The sequence below is a fragment of the Impatiens glandulifera genome, chromosome 3 (assembly GCF_907164915.1).
Source record: "Impatiens glandulifera chromosome 3, dImpGla2.1, whole genome shotgun sequence".
Taxonomy (NCBI): domain Eukaryota; kingdom Viridiplantae; phylum Streptophyta; class Magnoliopsida; order Ericales; family Balsaminaceae; genus Impatiens; species Impatiens glandulifera.
Window position 1 is genome coordinate 18,507,598 of NC_061864.1, and position 19,264 is coordinate 18,526,861.

The 19,264-nt window shown below is 27.2% G+C and overlaps 2 protein-coding genes across 3 annotated transcripts; one reads left to right on the forward strand and one right to left on the reverse strand.

The window, feature by feature from the left end:
* Nucleotides 1-6,099: 6,099 nt before the first annotated feature.
* Nucleotides 6,100-6,882, reverse strand: LOC124929902 (casparian strip membrane protein 1-like). Its single transcript, XM_047470283.1, has 3 exons — nucleotides 6,635-6,882; nucleotides 6,402-6,525; nucleotides 6,100-6,315 (listed from the first exon to the last, which is right to left on the reverse strand). The coding sequence occupies exons 1-3, from the start codon at nucleotides 6,880-6,882 to the stop codon at nucleotides 6,100-6,102; spliced, it is 588 nt and encodes a 195-aa protein (XP_047326239.1).
* An 8,068-nt stretch (nucleotides 6,883-14,950) lies between these two features.
* Nucleotides 14,951-18,409, forward strand: LOC124933002 (vacuolar protein sorting-associated protein 55 homolog). 2 transcript variants are annotated; one of them, XM_047473724.1, is made up of 5 exons: nucleotides 14,951-15,111; nucleotides 16,910-16,961; nucleotides 17,201-17,240; nucleotides 17,336-17,420; nucleotides 17,932-18,409. In XM_047473724.1, the coding sequence occupies exons 2-5, from the start codon at nucleotides 16,929-16,931 to the stop codon at nucleotides 18,113-18,115; spliced, it is 342 nt and encodes a 113-aa protein (XP_047329680.1). In that variant the 5' UTR covers nucleotides 14,951-15,111; nucleotides 16,910-16,928; the 3' UTR covers nucleotides 18,116-18,409. The 2 variants fall into 2 exon arrangements, with proteins under 2 accessions (XP_047329680.1, XP_047329681.1); XM_047473725.1 differs by lacking the exon at nucleotides 14,951-15,111 and adding an exon at nucleotides 16,681-16,825.
* Nucleotides 18,410-19,264: the final 855 nt, after the last annotated feature.

Here is a 19,264-nt window from a genome sequence, read left to right on the forward strand (position 1 = left end):
TGAATTATAATATTTTATAAACTATAATGTAATGTTATTAAAACTGAAATATAATATTTTTTAAAAACTAAAATATAACGTGTTTAAAACTGAAATGTAATATTTTTAAATTGAATTTAATGTTTTATAAACTGAAATGTAATATTTTTTAAATTTAATTGTAATGTTATTAAAACTGAAATGTGTTATAAACTCTTATGTGATGTCTTATAAATTAAAATGTAATGTTATTAAAATTGAAATGTAATGTCTTATAAACTAAAATGTAACGTGATTTAAATTGAACTGTAACGTTTTTTTAAAACTGAATTATAATGTGTTTTAAACTAAATTGTAATATTTTTTAAACTTAAATGTAAAGTTTTATAAACTAAACTATAATGTCTTATAAACTGAAATGTAATGTTTTTTAAATTAAAATATAAAGTCTTATAAACTGAAATGTAATATTTTATAAACTGAAATGTAGTATTTATAACAGTTTACAAATATTAAAATATATTACAACATACAACATGTTCATACAACTACTATATTCGTTGAATGTTGTTACTACATTTATTATCTTTGGAAATAATTTACCGGTTACATGAGAAAGTTGGGAAGGAAAAGGTAATGTGAATGAAAGTTAAGTCGAGACTAGATCATTCCATTATTGTTGTAAAGTGAAATATAATGTTATTAAAACTGAAATGTAATGTTATTTAAACTGAACTGTAACATTTTTTAAAACTAAAATGTAATGTTTTTAAACTAAATGTAAAGTTTTATAAATAGAATTGTAATGATTTATAAACTGAAATATAATGTTATTAAAACTGAAATGTAACGTTATTTAAATTGAAATATAATGTTTTATAAACTAAAATTTAATGTTATTAAAACTGAAATGTAATGTTATTTGAATTGAACGGTAATGTTTTATAAACTAAAATGTAATGTTATTTAAATTGAACGGTAACGTTTTATAAAACTTAACTTTAATGTATTTTAAATTAAAATGTAATGTTTTTTAAACTGAAATACAAAGTTGTATAAACTGAACTATAATGTCTTATAAATTGATTATAAATTGAAATATAATGTTATTAAAACTGAAATACAATGTCTTATAAATTGAAATTTATTGTCTTATAAATTTAAATGTAATGTTATTAAAACTGAAATGTAATGTCTCATAAATTGAAATGTAATGTCTCATAAATTGAAATGTAATATTATTTAAATTGAACTGTAACGTTTTTTTAAAACTGAACTTAAATGTATTTTAAATTGAAATGTATTATTTTTTAAACTGAAATTAAAAATTTTATAAACTGAACTATACTGTCTTATAAACTGAAATGTAATGTTTTATAAATTGAAATGTAGTATTTATAATAGTTTACAAATATCCAAATATATTACATCATAATACAACTACTATCTTCATTGAATGTTATCTCTTCTGGAAATAATTTATCGGCTACATGAGAAAGTTGAGAAGATAAAAGTGATGTAAAGGAAAATTTAGTAGAGACTGGATCATTCCATTATTGTTGTAAATTAAAATTTAATGTCTTATAAATTGAAATGTAATGTTATTAAAACTGAAATATAATGTTATTTAAACTAAATAATAATATTTTTTAAAACTAAACTGTAATGTTGTAAGCATGGAAATTTTACATACTCCAATTTAAAATTTTAAAATAATATTTAAAATTTTTATATTCAAAATAACCCAAAAAGGGTTTAAGATTAATTATTGTAGTAATTAAACTTTAATTAAGAAAAATAAATAAAAATTCAAAATAATTTGAGGTTAAAATATTATATTTATTTTACCCAAATTATACCCAAGAAGGGGTTGAAATGATTTAATTAGGATTTTAAACATTAATTATGTATAATTTATGTCTTAAAACAATTAAATAAATATCCCACAATACCCAAAAATAAAAATAATGAACATAATTTTTATTAAGTTTCTAAAAATAATTTTTTTTGAAATTTTTGGTGAAGAAAAATATAAGAAATGGATTCAAATTCGATTTTAAACAAAACTTTTATTAAAAATGAAAACTGATAATCGGGTGTAGTCAAAATTATGTTTAATTGTTATAGCCAGGGTATCAGTCATCGGATCAACGCTGAATTTTCATCCAGCGCTCAGGAATCAGTCACGCACCCCTTTGTAGTAGAAGCATGCGCGCGCTTGGACCACAGTAGAGCGGAAGACATCCGTTAGCCAATATGCTAACGGAACGCCCGAGCGCCAATGAAAGGCGAACAAAACACAATGACGCGTTTTGCTAAGGCAAAACGACGTGTTTTGTTCGTCTTCTTCGCGAATTGCAGTAGGCCACGACAAACTCCGGCGATCTTCCAGAAGGGATAACTCCATCATTTATCCACTTTATCCCTTCATTTTTCATCCCACGTACTCGCCTTATCCTCGCCATCATTAACCCTTTACATATGATCACCACCTTTCCCTAAATCTAGGCTTGCACGATCAAGGATAGAATTAGGGATAAGAACTTCGATCATTAAATTGAAGTCGAATTACTCCTTCATAACCGACCTAGCTAGGGTATAAATACTCTCCAACTATCCTTTTACCAAATCATCAAAAAACAATACATCTTACAGCCTAAATCAAAGATTTAAGAATCCGGCCAAGAAAGTTTTTTTTTGAAAATCTTCTTCAGTGATCACAACTTTGATCCAGGCTTTGGAAAAGCTTCTAATAAATCATAGGAGTGTTCTCCAGTTGTTGGTACGCTTTCAGATCTGTTGAATTTCAATTTGTAATTGAAAATTAAATTTTTCCAAGTTTGATCGATTTGATCTATTATAGGGTTTAATTATGGGATTTCTTTGTTTAGAATCATTCCTTATATGTTGTATGAATTTTCTATTGAAATAGTTTTGATCAAATCAATCTTAAACTAAAAACAAAAATTTGAATTGAAAATCTGGATTTTGTAAAACTCATGTTCTTAAGCTATAATCTTGAATTTTTTTATTCAAATACTTGTTAAACATGTTAGGATGATTTCCAGATCATTATAACATCATCCCGATCATGTTTGATCAAACTGAAATTTTTTTAAAAAAAAAATTGGATTTCAATTTCAAAAGTTGTTACAGAACTTGAATGATGTTCTTGTTTTGGTTGTGTTCAACTATATTCATCATTTCAAAGTTAATGGAACAAGAATTAGGCTTTGAAATGGCCTAATTCAAAAGATCCCAAATTTTAACCTAAAAATAGTTTTTAAAAATTGATCTTTGTAGAGATTGATTGATCGTGATTAGAGTTATGACTTTTATTCTCCATATTCATATGAGTTAACTGCAACTTACAGATCATAATTCCATGATATGTATTAAAAGTTAGAGCACCTGCAATTCTTGACCAATTCAAGAACAATCGGTCCCTAACGACCAAGTCTTGTAGGATCGGGACCAATGAATATGACCGAGAATCAAAATTGACCTAGGCTGAGGAGCCCAAACCAAATTTTCTGACCTAGGACCGATGTTCTTGAGTAAGGACTGAGAATTAGGACTAGTGTTCTTGAGCTAGGACCGAGAAACCTGACCGAGTTCTCTAGCCTAGGACTTAGCATTTCGTTTAGCCTAGGACCAATTTTTATAACATAGGACCGAGTCTCCTCTTAACCTAGGACCAAGAACCTCTTAACCCTAGGACCGGAGTATCAGACCGACAAACTTGACCTGGGACTAAGCCTCTTAGGCCTAGGATTGAGCTATCCGAGTTTAGGATTGAGCCTCCCGAACCCAGGACCGAGCCCTCTAGATCCAAGGACCCAAGCTCTCGAACCCTAATCTATACCACCCCAGTCTAGACCGAGCTTGTCCGAGCCCAAATCGACCAAACCATACCCAAACCCTAGAACCTGTCCTAAGGCTTGTTTAGTTCTACTTTTCAAAATCCAAAATTATTTTTGTAATTTTGGAACCCAAATCCATTTTCAAATAATCCCAAAAGGTCAAAATGATATTTAAATATTTTCGGGATATTTCCTAAACCAATATTTTGGCTAAGGCCCTGTTTGAATTTATTTTTAAATTCTAACACTTTTCAAATATTTTTCAGGATTTTTACTCAGTTTTATATCAACGCAATCGCATGTACGCCCTTTTAAATAATTTTGTATAATTATTCACGCAATCTAAACCTACCATTGTTTAGGACCTCCGGACTACTAATTGAATAATAAATGTTATAAACAAATTTTGTAATAGCCAGACTTTTTAAAAAAAAAATAAAATCGTTCTTAGGCAGACGCGGAGGACATAATGCGAAAGTCTTTTCCTAAGCGTAACTAAAAACCGAATCCCAAATAGAAACTCTGGTTTAAAGTACGTTTGTACACGTACCCTTTTATCGATTTTTCTAAAATCACTTGGCGACTATGTTTTCAAATGAATAATCTTTTAAATTAGTTTTGTTTAATTAATTTAAACTGGATTTTAATCAAATTATTATTTGATTCCTAGATTATTAAAATTTAATTAAGAATTAATTATTTTTACATAATTAATTTCTAAAAGCTCCCAGATTTTTATCAAAATCTTTTTAAAAACTAAATGTTTCATTTTAAAAGATGTTTGACACGCAAAACAAGGTTGAAACGCATCAAATTTTGAGTCACCTCAGGCGTCCCCGTATTGCCATGTGTCGTCCAAACACGTGTTAAGCTGCGGAGGGGGGAACAACTTCCTGGGGGTTATAAATGTGTTTTAAACTGAAATGTCCAGTTTTATAAATTGAACTGTACTATAATGTCTTATAAATGAAATATAATGTTATTAAAACTGAAATGTAATGTTTTATAAACTAAAATTTAATGTTATTAAAACTGAAATGTAATGTCTTATAAAATAAAATTTATGTTATTTAAATTGAAGTATAACGTTTTATAAAACTGAACTGTAATATGTTTTAAACTGAAATGTAATGTGTTTTAAATTGAAATATAAAGTTGTATAAACTGGATTGTAATGTTTTATCAACTGAAATACAATGTTATTAAAACTGAAATATAGTGTCTTATAAACTAAAATGTAATGTTATTTAAACTGATGTAATGTCTTATAAACTTAAATGTAATGTTATTAAAACCGAAATGTAATGTCTTATAAACTAAGATGTAATGTTATTTAAACTGAACGGTAACGTTTTTTAAAACTGAAATGTAACGTTTTTTTTTTAAATTGAACTGTAATGTATTTTAAACTAAAATATAATGTATTTTAATTAAATTGAAATGTAATGTTTTATAAACTGAATTGTAATGTCTTATAAATTAAGATGTAATGTTATTAAAACTGAAATTTAATATCTTATAAATTAAAATGTAATATTATTTAATTTTAATATTTGGTGGGAAGGGGAATGATAGAAGGTAGAAGGTAGAAGGTAGAAGGTAGAAGGTAGAAGGTAGAAGGTAGAAGGTAGAAGGTAGAAGGAGGTAGGTAGGGTTTGGTGGGAAGGGAATGCGCGCTATTTTTGTTAAAATATGATTTTTTTTAAATAAAGAAATTTCATAGTCTCTATATTATTTCACATATAAAAAATTGTCACATAATTTATTTTGTTTTATTTTTAAGAGATGTCAGTTGTTGTAGTATGTAGTGATTATAACCAATATCAAAAATGATATTGAACGACTCCTTTTACTAAAAAAATAGCACTACAATTATCCTATTAGCTTTCATAATGAAGAATAAGGGCTAAAGCTCTCAGCCCATAACCAAACTTAAACTAGTTAAGATCACCTCCAACTTTATCACTACCAATATTCATGACTAAAGAAATCATATTAGATACTGTTTGATTATGACGGGATAATTAAGGTATAAAGAGTAATATTTTATATTCCATACTCCTATAAACAAAAAAAATAAAAATGTAACCAACCAAATTAATTTACAAATTAAATAACATTTTTTAAGTACAATTTAAAATACATTCAAACACAATTAAAAAGTAGATAAACAGTATTAACCCAATCAACAAGCCCACAATAACAAACAAATTACAAATGTCAATTTTTTTTTCATCACTCAGTCTTGTTTCTACTCTCAATGTTTTCGAAGTGCAACAGCAGATAAAATAACGAGAAATATGAGAACAACGACAGCAATAAAGGAGCCCACCACAGCACCACTGACCTTCTGGCAAAAATCGTCGAATTGATCGCATATCGCCAGCCAGTTGGCACTCGGGTTACCCTCGTGTGCCAAGTACACTATGGCGGCTGCTGAGCTTGCAGCTGATGTGGCCAGGGCAACAATAACCTACATATACATGTAATAACATATATAGGTCAAAATGTTTATTGGACAAATTAAAATAATTTGATTAATTATTTATATTTACTTACAGTGTCTAGTATGATTAAGAGTAGCCTGGGAGCTGCAGAATGTGGCCTAACAATGCATACTATAGAGAATGGCATGGAAAGCACCAAATAACCACACACTATTCCCATTGCCACCACAAAAAACCTGAAATTAATTAAAATCATGAAATATATTCATAAAATTTAAAATGTTACCATTAATTCTTACTATATATGTATTTATGTTATGTAATAATCTTATAAAAAAAACATACTGGAAAGTTGGAAGATCGTCGTAGCTGGCCTGAAACTGAAAAAATTGGGTGAAAAATGGAAGAGTTTGATCGGTTGTGCCCATAGTTGCGGTAGAGGCAATGGCAGCTACGAGTGCGCATATTCTAAGAACAAAGTCGAAAATGGCGACTCCTTTCTTATATCCCTTATTTACACTACCATCATGTCCGGCTGCCCCAGCAAGAACAGATTTTCCTTTTGCATCTCCTTGTTCCATTCGACTCGACATTTTCGTTTTGAAGAGAATATTACAATGAATGTGTAGTTGTTGCCTGTTGATGTTATGAATTGTGATAGATAACGGGAGATTGATGAGAATGAATATATACTCAATGGACTTTATTTTTTAATTCATTTTGATGGTAATGGAGCAATTAGAAATAGAATGGAGTTGGTTATAAATTTATAATTTAATTGACTTGGGCCACATTAATTAGTTACATATAACTTAAAGTACTATAGCTAATCCATTTCTTTCTCTACCTAATCCAACTTATAGCTAGCTAATTAATTTTATTAATAATCTCATTTTATTAATAATTTATGTTGGATTACTTTAAAATAATAGACCACATGATCAAATAAACCTTGTTATAAAGCTCATCTATTTTAATTTAGCAAACACAATTAATTTCCTGTATTTATGAATACATGAAGTAATTATATTTTACGATTTTATTCTTTACATAGTTGAAGTGTAAAGAGTACTTAAGATCTTATGTTCAATTTCAACTAATAACGACATAAGTAAAAATAAGATCATAAATGTAGATATCGTGCTAGTTTTTTTAATATTTTTTTAAATTTCTTTTTTATTGTATTCATGACTACACATGTTTGTACTTTTTTTTATTTATCTTCAAATTTCTTATTGGCTGTATTACTTGTGTAGTATGAATGAATTTCATTAAGAAAAAAACAAATAATAATTAAAGTTCATAAATTTGCATAAATAAAGTTTTTTGGCCAGGTTCTGTATTTGTTTTTTTTATATATAATTTATGGATTATTTAAAAAATTGTGAATTATGGTAATTCTTTAGAAATATGTTTTTTTATATATATAATAAAAAATATTTTAGTCAATAAATTGAACGGTGACATTCAATCATATTTAATTATATTTAATTTTTTATAAAAATTCAAACATAAAAGCTCAAGATAAATGCATTTCCTAATTTAAAAGGACCAATTTTGACAAATCATGTAAGATAAGTACATGTATATTTTTTTTTAAATAACATAATAGTCTGCACATTATACATAATGTTCCCTATTTTCCAGCCTGGTTTGGTCCAAAAGAGCTGTCCAAGAGAAACAACTACTTCAAAGTGGGTTAAGTATGTTTGTAATGGTACAAAGTTCTTTCTTTCTTTTGAAAAGTAATAATAATAACCTAAAATAAATAATATAGCAATCATTGATGTCACATGGAAAAATTTGATGTTGCTAACATCTTCGTTCATTCCTCTGTTAAACGACATTGTAAAGTTGTTTGTTATTTTGAGTCTGGTTTATTATTGAATCTTTTGCAATGTTGCATCTGATTCAAGAGTATGTGGCATAAATTGAACATTGTGTGAATTCGTTCACTTGTCTTTTAATCGTGCAAAGGTCGAGGGCTTCTTTCTACGTCAACTGGTTCTTTTAGGGAATAGAGTATCCTACCCGGTTGACTTTCAAGTACACTTATTCTTCGGTATCTCTATTTATATCATTATTCCTTATTTGTGAGTACTCAATCTTTACTGTGTATCACATTACTTGATTAAATATATATAAAATTGTAAATATGAATGACAATGAATATTTGTGTACTCGATACACGTGAGTATCTCTATTTATATCATTATTCTTGATTTGTGAGGACCAATCTTGACATTATCACATTACTCGATTAAATACATATAAATTTGTAAATGTGAATGACAATGAATACTTGTGTACTCGATACACATAGGTATTTAATGGTCAAGTTTAGATATTTTAAATCGAAGTTAAGGTCAGTGTTTAGACGTTTAAGAGAAAGAGAATAATTGTATACTTCTTTATTTAATATAGTAAAAGTATTAATACTTGAGTTACATTAATAATATAAGGAAACTATAATATAATATAATAATATATCAATATAATATAATAATATATCAATATAATATATTATTATATTATATACACTAACACCCTCCCTCAAGCTCAAGGTGGAAGAGCATTGAAGACGAGATGATGAAATGTTAATGTTGTATTTTTCAAGCTTCAGAAACTCGTGAGCTCCATCCAGTTACAGGATGGAAGTGTGTTGACGGATAAACCAACGAAGATGTAGAATCCCATGGACATGAATGCTGGGGTGAAACAACAACCAAATGAACTTCGAAGTTACTCGTGAGTCTCAAAATCTATCCAACGACGGGATGACAGTGTGTTGCATTAAGAAAACCAGCGAAAAAGTTAGAAATCCCATGGGCATGAATGCTGGGGTGAAACAACACCTGTAAAACCTATTCTGACAAGAGAATGACAATGTGTTGACTAAATAACCAATAACGAAGAACACATATGATTGGATTAAAACCAACAAAAAATATGGCATTTAACTACTGGGATAACTCAGATAAGACAACAACTGAAAACAAACTCAAAGAATATAATTGCCGAAGAATATCAACAGAATTATTTGAAAAAAAAAACAAATATTATTAAAAATTATAATAATAATAATAAGGATTAGAGCCCTCCATCAAAGGCTAAAGTAACCATTGATGGAGGCAACGAAAGACTATTTTTATAACTTAAGAACAAAAGTTTGACTCGATACCATGTTAGACGTTTAAGACGAGAATAATTGTGTACTTCTTTATTCAATATAATAAAGGTATTTATACTTGAGCTACATTAACAATATAAGAAAACTATAATATAATATAATAATATAATATAATAATATATTATTATATTATATACACTAACAGTTGTTAGGAATAGAAAAATTAGAAGGTATTCAGTCGAGTTCAGAGTTAAAAATAAAATATTTTTTTATTATGGCTTAATTTAAGCTTTCACATTCATAGTTAAAAATAAAATATTTTTTATTATGGCTTAATTTAAGCTTTCACATGTCACATGACAACATCAAAACAAATAATTATTTCTTTATTTTTTTAATATTTTCATAAGATTATTTCTCTCTAATGGATGAGTCATTAAAATCATCTTTGAACTTTTTTTTTTTTATTTCTCTCTTCACTCCCATTTTTAATATTTATTCTTTGTTATCAAGTATCAGATTCAAGGATGAATATTTAACTACCCGGCGTGTAGAGTAGGATACCATTGACATTAAAGATGCAAACGGTACTTTACTCATCGAATAGTGAAATACATATTCATAACTCGATTTTCATATTACCATCCGATATCAACCCTCACGAGTATCTCTTTTTCTATTCACATCCACAATTTGTCAGGTATCTAATCTTGACGGATACCTCATTACCCGATTTAAAACATATAAGAGTGTAGAGTTTGAAAAAGAAGAAACGTAATTTTAATAAATATTTTTAAAATTAGTAGTATCGAAATGTTACAAAAATAAATAAAAATATTATTTACATACATACTTATATTGTAGATATCGAAGAAAATAACAATTTTGTTGCTACTAAAGTGAAAATAAAGTTAAGAATGAAAGTTGAAAAAAAATTAAAAATTAAATATGAGGAGTGATAAGAAAAAAATAATATTTTGTTATTTATATATATAATAATGCTTAATTTTCAAAATGTTCAGATTGTCGGGTCGAGAGTTATGGTTAATTTTGATATATATATATATATATGAGAGTAATGGATATTTGAGTCGAATTGTGGGCTGAATCGCCATAAACTTATAACAGTTAAAAATAAAATTAAAAATGTTATAAGTATGTTTCGAACTTTAACCTAACAAAATAAATACAACCCTTTAACCAACTAGACTAATAAGACTTTAAATTTTAAAATTAACACCAAATTTGATGAACGCGAAAAGTTTTAACAATATAGCTTCAACTTTTTAACTAACTAATATATATATATATATATATATATTATAATAATAATGATTAATTTTCAAAGTGTTCGGATTGCCGGGTCGAAAGCTTTAGTTAATTTTGATATATATATATATATATATATATATATATATATATATATATATATATATATATATATATATATATATATATATATATATATATATATATATATATATATATATATATATATATGAGAGTAAATGTATATTTGAGGCGGATTTGTGGGCTGACTCGCCCATAAACTTAAAACGGTTAAAAATAAAATTAAAAATGCTATAGATATGTTTCAACTTGCAATCTAACCAAACAAGTACAACTTTTAACAAACTAGGCTAATAAGACTTTATATTTTAAATTCAACATTAAATTTGATGAACGCGGGACGTTTTAACAATATAAGTTCAACTTTTTAAATATATATATATAATGATGCTTAATTTTCAAAGTGTCCGGATTGCCGGGTCGAGAGCTGTGGTTAATTTGGATATATATGTGAGAGTAATTGATATTTGAGTCGGATTGTGGGTTGTGGGTTGACCCACCTATAAACTTAAAACGGTTAAAAATAAAAATAAAAATGATATAGGTATGTTTCGAACTTGCAACCTAATAAAACAAGTATAATCATTTAATCAACTAGGCTAATAAGACTTTATATTTTAAATTTAATACTAAATTTGATAAACGCAGAACGTTTTAATAATATAAGTTTAACTTTTAACTAACTCTATATATAATTTGATGAACGCGGGGAGTTTTAACAATATAAGTTCAACTTATTAACTAACTAATCTATATATATATAATGATGTTTAATTTTCAAAGTGTCCGGATTGCCGGGTCGAGAGTTTTGGTTAATTTGAATATATATATATATATATATATATATATATATATATATATATAAATGGATATTTGGGTCGGATTGTGGGCTAACCCGCCCATAAACTTAAAATAGTTAGAAATAAAATTAAAAATGTTATAGGTATATTTCAAACTTGCAACCTAACAAAAACAAATACAACATTTTAAACAACTAAGCTAATAAAATTTTATATACTTCAAATTCAACACCAAATTTGATGAACGCGCGACGTTTTAACAATATAAGTTCAACTTTTTAACTAAGTAATCTATATATATATATATATATATATAGATTACTTAGTATTTTTTGGTATTTTATTTTGGAAATAAGTGTAGTATTTGTTCTAGTGAGCTAATATATATTTTACCTAATAATAGACTCTAAAGTATGTTCACATTGTTGCCAATATCCTAAATAATTTATTTTTGTATCATGAATACTTACAAACATAAATTTGTGTGTTCATTGTGTTTTTTATTTTTATTTTGTATTTACCAAATTCATGACAAGTTTGACATTTTATAGTCAACATAATATAGATATTTTGAAAACTATTTAATACTTCATCCTTAATTTGTTAATGATTATTGTTTTAAAAGGGTAATCATTATTTTTATAAAAAATTATTTGAAAAAAAAAACTTAACTCTTCGTATATTATAAAGATGAGCAAAACTTCGTAAACGATTTTAGTTGAAGAGTTGTGGTCGGATTATCAGGTTGAGAGTTGTGGTTAATTTGGATATATATGTGAGAGTAAATAGATATTTGAGTCGGATTATGGGTTGACTCGCATAGAAATTTAAAACGGTTAAAAATAAAATTAAAAATATTATAGGTATGTTTTGAACTTGCAACCTAACAAAACAAGTACAACTCTTTAACCAACTAGGCTAATAAGACTTTATATTTTAAATTTAATACCAAAATTGATAAATGCTGGACATTTTAACAATATAAGTTCAGCTTTTTAACTAACTAATCTCTCTATATATATAATGATATTTAATTTTCAAAGTGTCTGGATTGCCGGGTCGAGAATTTTGGTTAATTTGAATATATATGTGAGAGTAAATTGATATTTGAGTCGGATTGTGGGTTGATCCGCCCATAAACTTAAAAAGATTAAAAATAAAATTAAAAATTTTATAGGTATGTTTCGAACTTGCAACCTAGCAAAAATAAGTACAATCTTTTAACCAACTAAGTCAATAAAACTTTTTATTTTAAATTCAACACCAAATTTGATGAACGTGAGACGTTTTAACAATATAAGTCAACTTTTTAACTAAATAATATATATATAATGATGTTTAATTTTTAAAGTGTCTGGATTGCCGGGTTGAGAGTTGTGGTTAATTTGAATATATATATGAGAGTAAATGAATATTTGAGTTGACCCGCCCATAAAATTAAAACGGTTAAAAATAAAAATAAAAATGTTATATGTATATTTCGAACTTGCAATCTAATAAAACAAGTACAACTTTTTAATCAACTAGGTTAATAATACTTTTTATTTTAAATTTTACACCAAATTTGATGAACGCGAGACATTTTAATAATATAAGTTCAACTTTTTAATTAACTAATATATATATATATATATATAATGATGCTTAATTTTTAAAATGTCCGGATTGTCGGGTCGTTAATTTGGATATATATGTGAGAGTAAATTAAAAATGTTATCACATTTTAACCGTAATTTTTTTTCTCAGTTTCTATATCATTACTTGTAAAAATAAATGCACGTGGGAATATAAAAAAAATAAAGTTTTTGAGTCTAGATAAGAGCAAAATAAATGTTCTATTTATGATGATATATATAATGATGATGTATTTGAAAACTCACATTAAATATTAATAAAAAAAATATTTTATTTAATATAGTTAGATATTAAGTTTGGGTTCCGCAAACTCTCCATCCTCAGTCATGTACCCCATCAGGTACTTTCTCCTTTCCCTCATACCTGATTTAAAATACCTGATCCCGATGTAAAATACTGATCCCGATTTAAAATACTGAATCTGACATACAGGTCCATAATTGTAAGAATTTAAGAAAAAGAAGAAACATAAGTTTGAAGATGTTATAGATATTGAAAAAGATAATATACTTAATTATTTAAGTACTTAGTAGATAATGAAGAAGATAATAATTTTATTGTTAAACAAAAATGATAATGAAGGCCAAAGAAAAGTTAAAGAGTAAAGATAATGTAAAGATAAGAAAAGTTAAAAGAGTAAAAAATAACATTTTGCTATTAAAAAAATAAAAATAAAAAATGAGAAGTAACAACTAATGAGAGAAAATAATTTTATTAAGATTATTAAAAAAAATAAAGTTGTGGATAACATTAAAAATAAATGATATTTGTAATTATTATACAAGTAAGAAGTCACATTAAGCCTTAATAATAATATAATATTTTATTTTTAATATTAATATAGTTAGATATCTAGTTTCAAGTTTGAGTTTTGCATAATTTTTATCTCCGACCCCGATCCCGAACCCGATTGTGTACATTATCTCATCCTCATATGTTCAACTCCGAATCCAATTTAAAATACTTAAATTCGACCATTGAGTATCAAACGTACATAAAAATAGTAATGTTCAATAGATTAAAATTTTTAAATATTATTAATGTTAATATGTCTCCGGTTGAATTTGAACCACAGTGAGTGAAAGTCAATTAAATAACCTAATTAATCATATTTACATTAAAAATATATTAATTAAAGTTATAATATACTTATTTTTAGGATACACCAACTTGATTTTTTCGTATTTGTTTATTAATGTTACTGTTTATAATTATGATTATTATTTGATTAATATAAAAGTTGATTAAAATTAGTTACTAATCTCTCAAACATTAATCACACTATATAATTAGTTATCAAAAAATTATCAAACTCAACAAATATCGGTTACATTCAATTTGTCAAATCTTGATAGAATATAATCAACTTAAAATACACAAATTATAAATTATAAAAATCAATCCAATTCAAACAAAACTAACCATGTGTAGTAATTAATTTTTTTTTGATAACTTTATCTATTTTTAAGTTCGCTTATTGCCTGTTTGTTTTTAATTGCTTTTTGTATAAACATAATTTGAGAGCTCCGAATGAACATATTAGTTTTTTTAAGTAATCTTGTATTAATGATACATTACATATTTTTTTTTTTCTTAAAATAACACTATGTTATATACTTATATCCAGAAATCGCTAAATATTTATAAAACCTAAAATGTAAAACCTAAAATGAGCTAGTGATAATAATTATGATAATCTCATTTAAGAAATAATAGTGACTTCTTTCGAAAGTGATACTCAAATTGGTCGTCTCAATTCTGATCTCTCTCGCTCTTGATTCTAGACTGTAATCGAATTCCCCAAAGAATCGACACTTCGGTTCTTGCATATACAAATTCAAGGTTACACAGAGACGTGTATATACTTCTCAAAGCGATTATTGCAGATATGGTGATGTCAATCGAAGGTACAATTACTGTCTTCTACCTCTTCTATTCGATTTCCAGTCCGTATAAGCTTCATCATATCTGATACTTTGCTCGATTGGATCTGATCTGATCTGACTAAGTTGAAACAAGTTTTTGAGATCACGAGGAGAAGATTTCCTGAATTCTTCTTCTTCTTCTTGTAGTGTTAAACTTTAGTGTCCTGTAACGAGATTATGACAGGCGAAATGACTATACTTGATTATAAAATTGAGTGTTATTGTTGTTTTAGGGTTTATAGATTGCTATGAGTTTACATCCTTTCCAATAATATTTTTGTCTGTTATGCATACATTGTAATTGATTAGTTGTAAGTTGTTTTCATAAGATTGTCCTTTGATGAGGTCCAGTTTGTAGTTAAGGAGCTTCTTTGGGAAGAATTTTAGCTGAAAAGTCCAGAGATAAGATTAACTATGAAACATCATTTCCATGTGAACATGAGACAATTATTGTCTGAAACTGTTGAGGGATATTATTTTTAACTTCCATGTGAAGCTTATTATCATGACTTCCATAATTTGTGAAGCTTCCTCACTGTCATTTATGTTTGCTTATTTTGTTATCACAGAAGATTAAGAAATGTAGTAAGCTTTCCAGTTGTCTCCTTCTCTTTTTGTTTTGAAGAGAAGAAATGGGATAATAGATTATGTCTTAACTGATGCTAACATGAAACCTACATGATCTTACTGGTATATCATGGTAAAGTCACTTGTTTAAACACTTGCTTGGCTTTTAGCATTTTGATGATGTTTTTATTCAACATATCTGACTAGACTTCTGCTGGAATGTCAGCTTTACATGTTACATTCGACAAATTTGTAACTTTTCACTTCAAGCATTGCTTTAAAACTGGTGATGTTATTTTGGGGGTCATTGTATGTAAGCGTAATTCTGTACACAAGATCTTCCTTTGACGTTCATTTTTTTTCAGAATCCTTTCTTCTCGACCTTAATGAATATCTTTGCTTGCATACCATTCAGTTTGAGATATCCTAGGTCTAACCTTGAGCTAAGAGAAATACCCTATAACTTCTACACGTTTCATGAGCCCAAGTGGGTTGAATGGAAACTATTATTTTGTCAAAATTACAATCTTTGAATTTTCCCATGATAAGCTACCCCTACCCCCTGTGGGGGAGCTTCCATACACCATCTAGTGAAGTCCGGAACAAAGCGGTTGAACCATGGAAGGAATCGAAGAAAACAATCCCATCCAAACATCGAACAAGCCAAAAATGCTTATGTCCTATGCAACCGTGATGTCTATGTGAAATTCAGCACCAACTAAGAATCTAAATAACCTGAAAAGCCAACTGACAGTGTGAAAGAAAAGATGAAGCCTTCACATGGAACCTGCTCATGGCCAGCTCCCACAAGCGGGTTAACTTCCATGAGCCATTCTGTGAACCGAAACGAAACAATATACAAATTATTTTCTACATCAAGATTCAAATTATAGTGTAATTTCTTACTTCATTTGGTATTAAGATTTATTTTATATATCATGGTCATATTATTTTTGAATCATTGTGATTTTTGTCAAACATCATTTTACACATGACACGCCGATTCTTTCTCTTGTGGTACTTTTGGTATCTTACAAATTAAGTAAGTAGATATCAATTCTTTTGGTACTAATCTTTTTCTCTGTTGTTTTCTGTCGGAAATCAATGCTGTGTCATTCATATCTGCAGTGTAAGTTCACTTAATTTCATATATTTCTTATATATTTATGGTTCATAGTTTGAAGCCCTGTTGTAAAATCCAAATTATTTTCAGGCTTGGGGGGTTGGCTTTTATGTTCTCATCGAGTATTCTACTACAAATACTGGTATGCATCACTATTCTTAATGATATAGTTGTCTATAGAAGGGTTGCTCTATAAACATATTTGTGGTTCTTGTTCCCCTAAGGGGGTGAGGATAAACGGATTCTACTATCAATGGATGCACATGTTCTTTACACACTACAAGATAAACAAATTCCGATTTTATCCTGCTCAATTTCTTCATTTATTTCTTTCATAGTGCTTACTACTTTAAAGTAATAGATTGCTTATTTTTATCACAGGCTTGCGTTTTGTACAATAACTGGTGGCCTATGTTATCAGGTGTGAAAATGAATCATAATAATTTTTAGCATGAGTCTCTAAATCTGAATTTATTATTCAAGGTTGACATTATGACATGTAATTTATTCTTGCAGCTCTCATGTATGTTTTGGTCCCGATGCCTTGTATGTTTTTTGGAGGTGGCTCTACTCAATTCCTTATTAGCCGTGATGGTGGTGGGTGAGTTATTCCTTTTCTCTTTTACCCCTTTAGATCCTTTGTATTTACTCTATTTTATATATCTGCATGGTAATATCCGATATTCAAGATCATTTTGTTAGTTCTATAGTGTTTTAAACGGAGAGAGTTAGATCTTGTTTGATGTAAAAAGTGGACTAGTTAGGTTATTTGGGTAAAATGACCAAAAGGTCCTTAGTATATAATATTTAAAATGTTATGATTGATCAATAAGGGTTATTCGAATTAAATCCTTACAACCTTAGTTAAACAAGTCCTAAGAGCTTGTTTATTCTTGTTTGATCTAACTTAAAAAAAACAGTTTATTTGGGTTCTTTTACTAAAATATCCTTAACTTTGATGATGGATAATAATTGAACTTTAAAAAAGAGAAAAGTAAATGGAAGAAGGATATTTTGACATTTTAATCTGTGATAGAGATGATAGTTGAATAAACTGGTAGATCCAAATAAATCCACATCAAACAAAAACACTAACTTTCCTTGCATGGCAGGTGGATAGACGCTGCAAAGTTCTTAACAGGAGCATCATCAGTTGGTAGCATAGCCATACCGATCATCCTAAAGCACGCCGATCTGATCCAGACAGGTGCTATGTTCATCGAGTTCTTCTCATTCTTGATATTTGTTTTCACCGTCTTTTGCTTCCACCGAGCTAGCCTTGAAGATGAATGGTGATAATATTGCAAAAGCTTCATAGAACTCTTAGTCATGTGCTTGCTTATAGCATACCTACACCTCAAATGTAAATATGGAGTTCGTTTCACTTAGGCAACCAACTTCTTAGTACTTTTGTTTGTATAAAATTTCCAAACTCTTAGAACTCAATTTAGAAGGAGCCTATATAATTGGAAAAAAAAACAAATTGTTTATTTGTTTCCTTATCTTGACACAAATTAAGATGTTGCTTACTATATTTAAATGTGTATGAATGAATGATTTAATGGATTGAGTTTGTGCCCTTTATTTAGAGCAGTTTGTGGTTAAAAGGTATTTTTTGTGAAAAGCAATAACTACATAAAAAATTGAGAAATTAAATATAGTTAGTTGATTTCTTATGTAATGTATCATTAAAAAAATCTATACAATATTTAATGATTTACTGTTATAAATAATTGTTTGTATGTAATTATGGGTCGTTTTCTTTCTCTCAAATGAAATGATTATTATGCTTTTTTACAACCTTCAATTTTTTTAAATATTTTTTTTGTGTATAGTTCATAGTATACTCTTCAATTATGTAAATAATCTTTGTTCCTATTCTTAGTATGAAAGTTATTAAATTTTAAGTTATTTTTTTATTTGTATAATCAAAAGTTATCATAATTAATCTTTAATTTTGAAGTTTATCTCTTTAATTTTAAATTGCATATTCACCTAAAAGTATTTAATAATTTCTCAATAAAATTATTTAATAATTTATTTTTATTATTTTTATTATAAAATTATTATAAATATTCACTTTTCAGAAATAGAATTATTATAAAATAAACTATTAATTATGTACTAATTGAATTGAATTTTTAATATATCATATAAGAAAATGAAATAAAAAAAAAAGACTTTTAAAGAGAATTTTTTTTAAAAAAAATATATATTTAATTTTTATTTTATATATAAATTTGATAATATATATATATATATATATATATATATATATTTTAAAAAAATATACATTTATGAAGAAAAGAGAGAAATTATTACTTAAAAAGAAAGATAAATAAATATTTTTAATTAAACTATCCTAATCAAACTCTCACGTTCATTAGTTACACTTTTATTTTACTCCTCTATTATTATTATTATTATTATTATTATTATTATTAT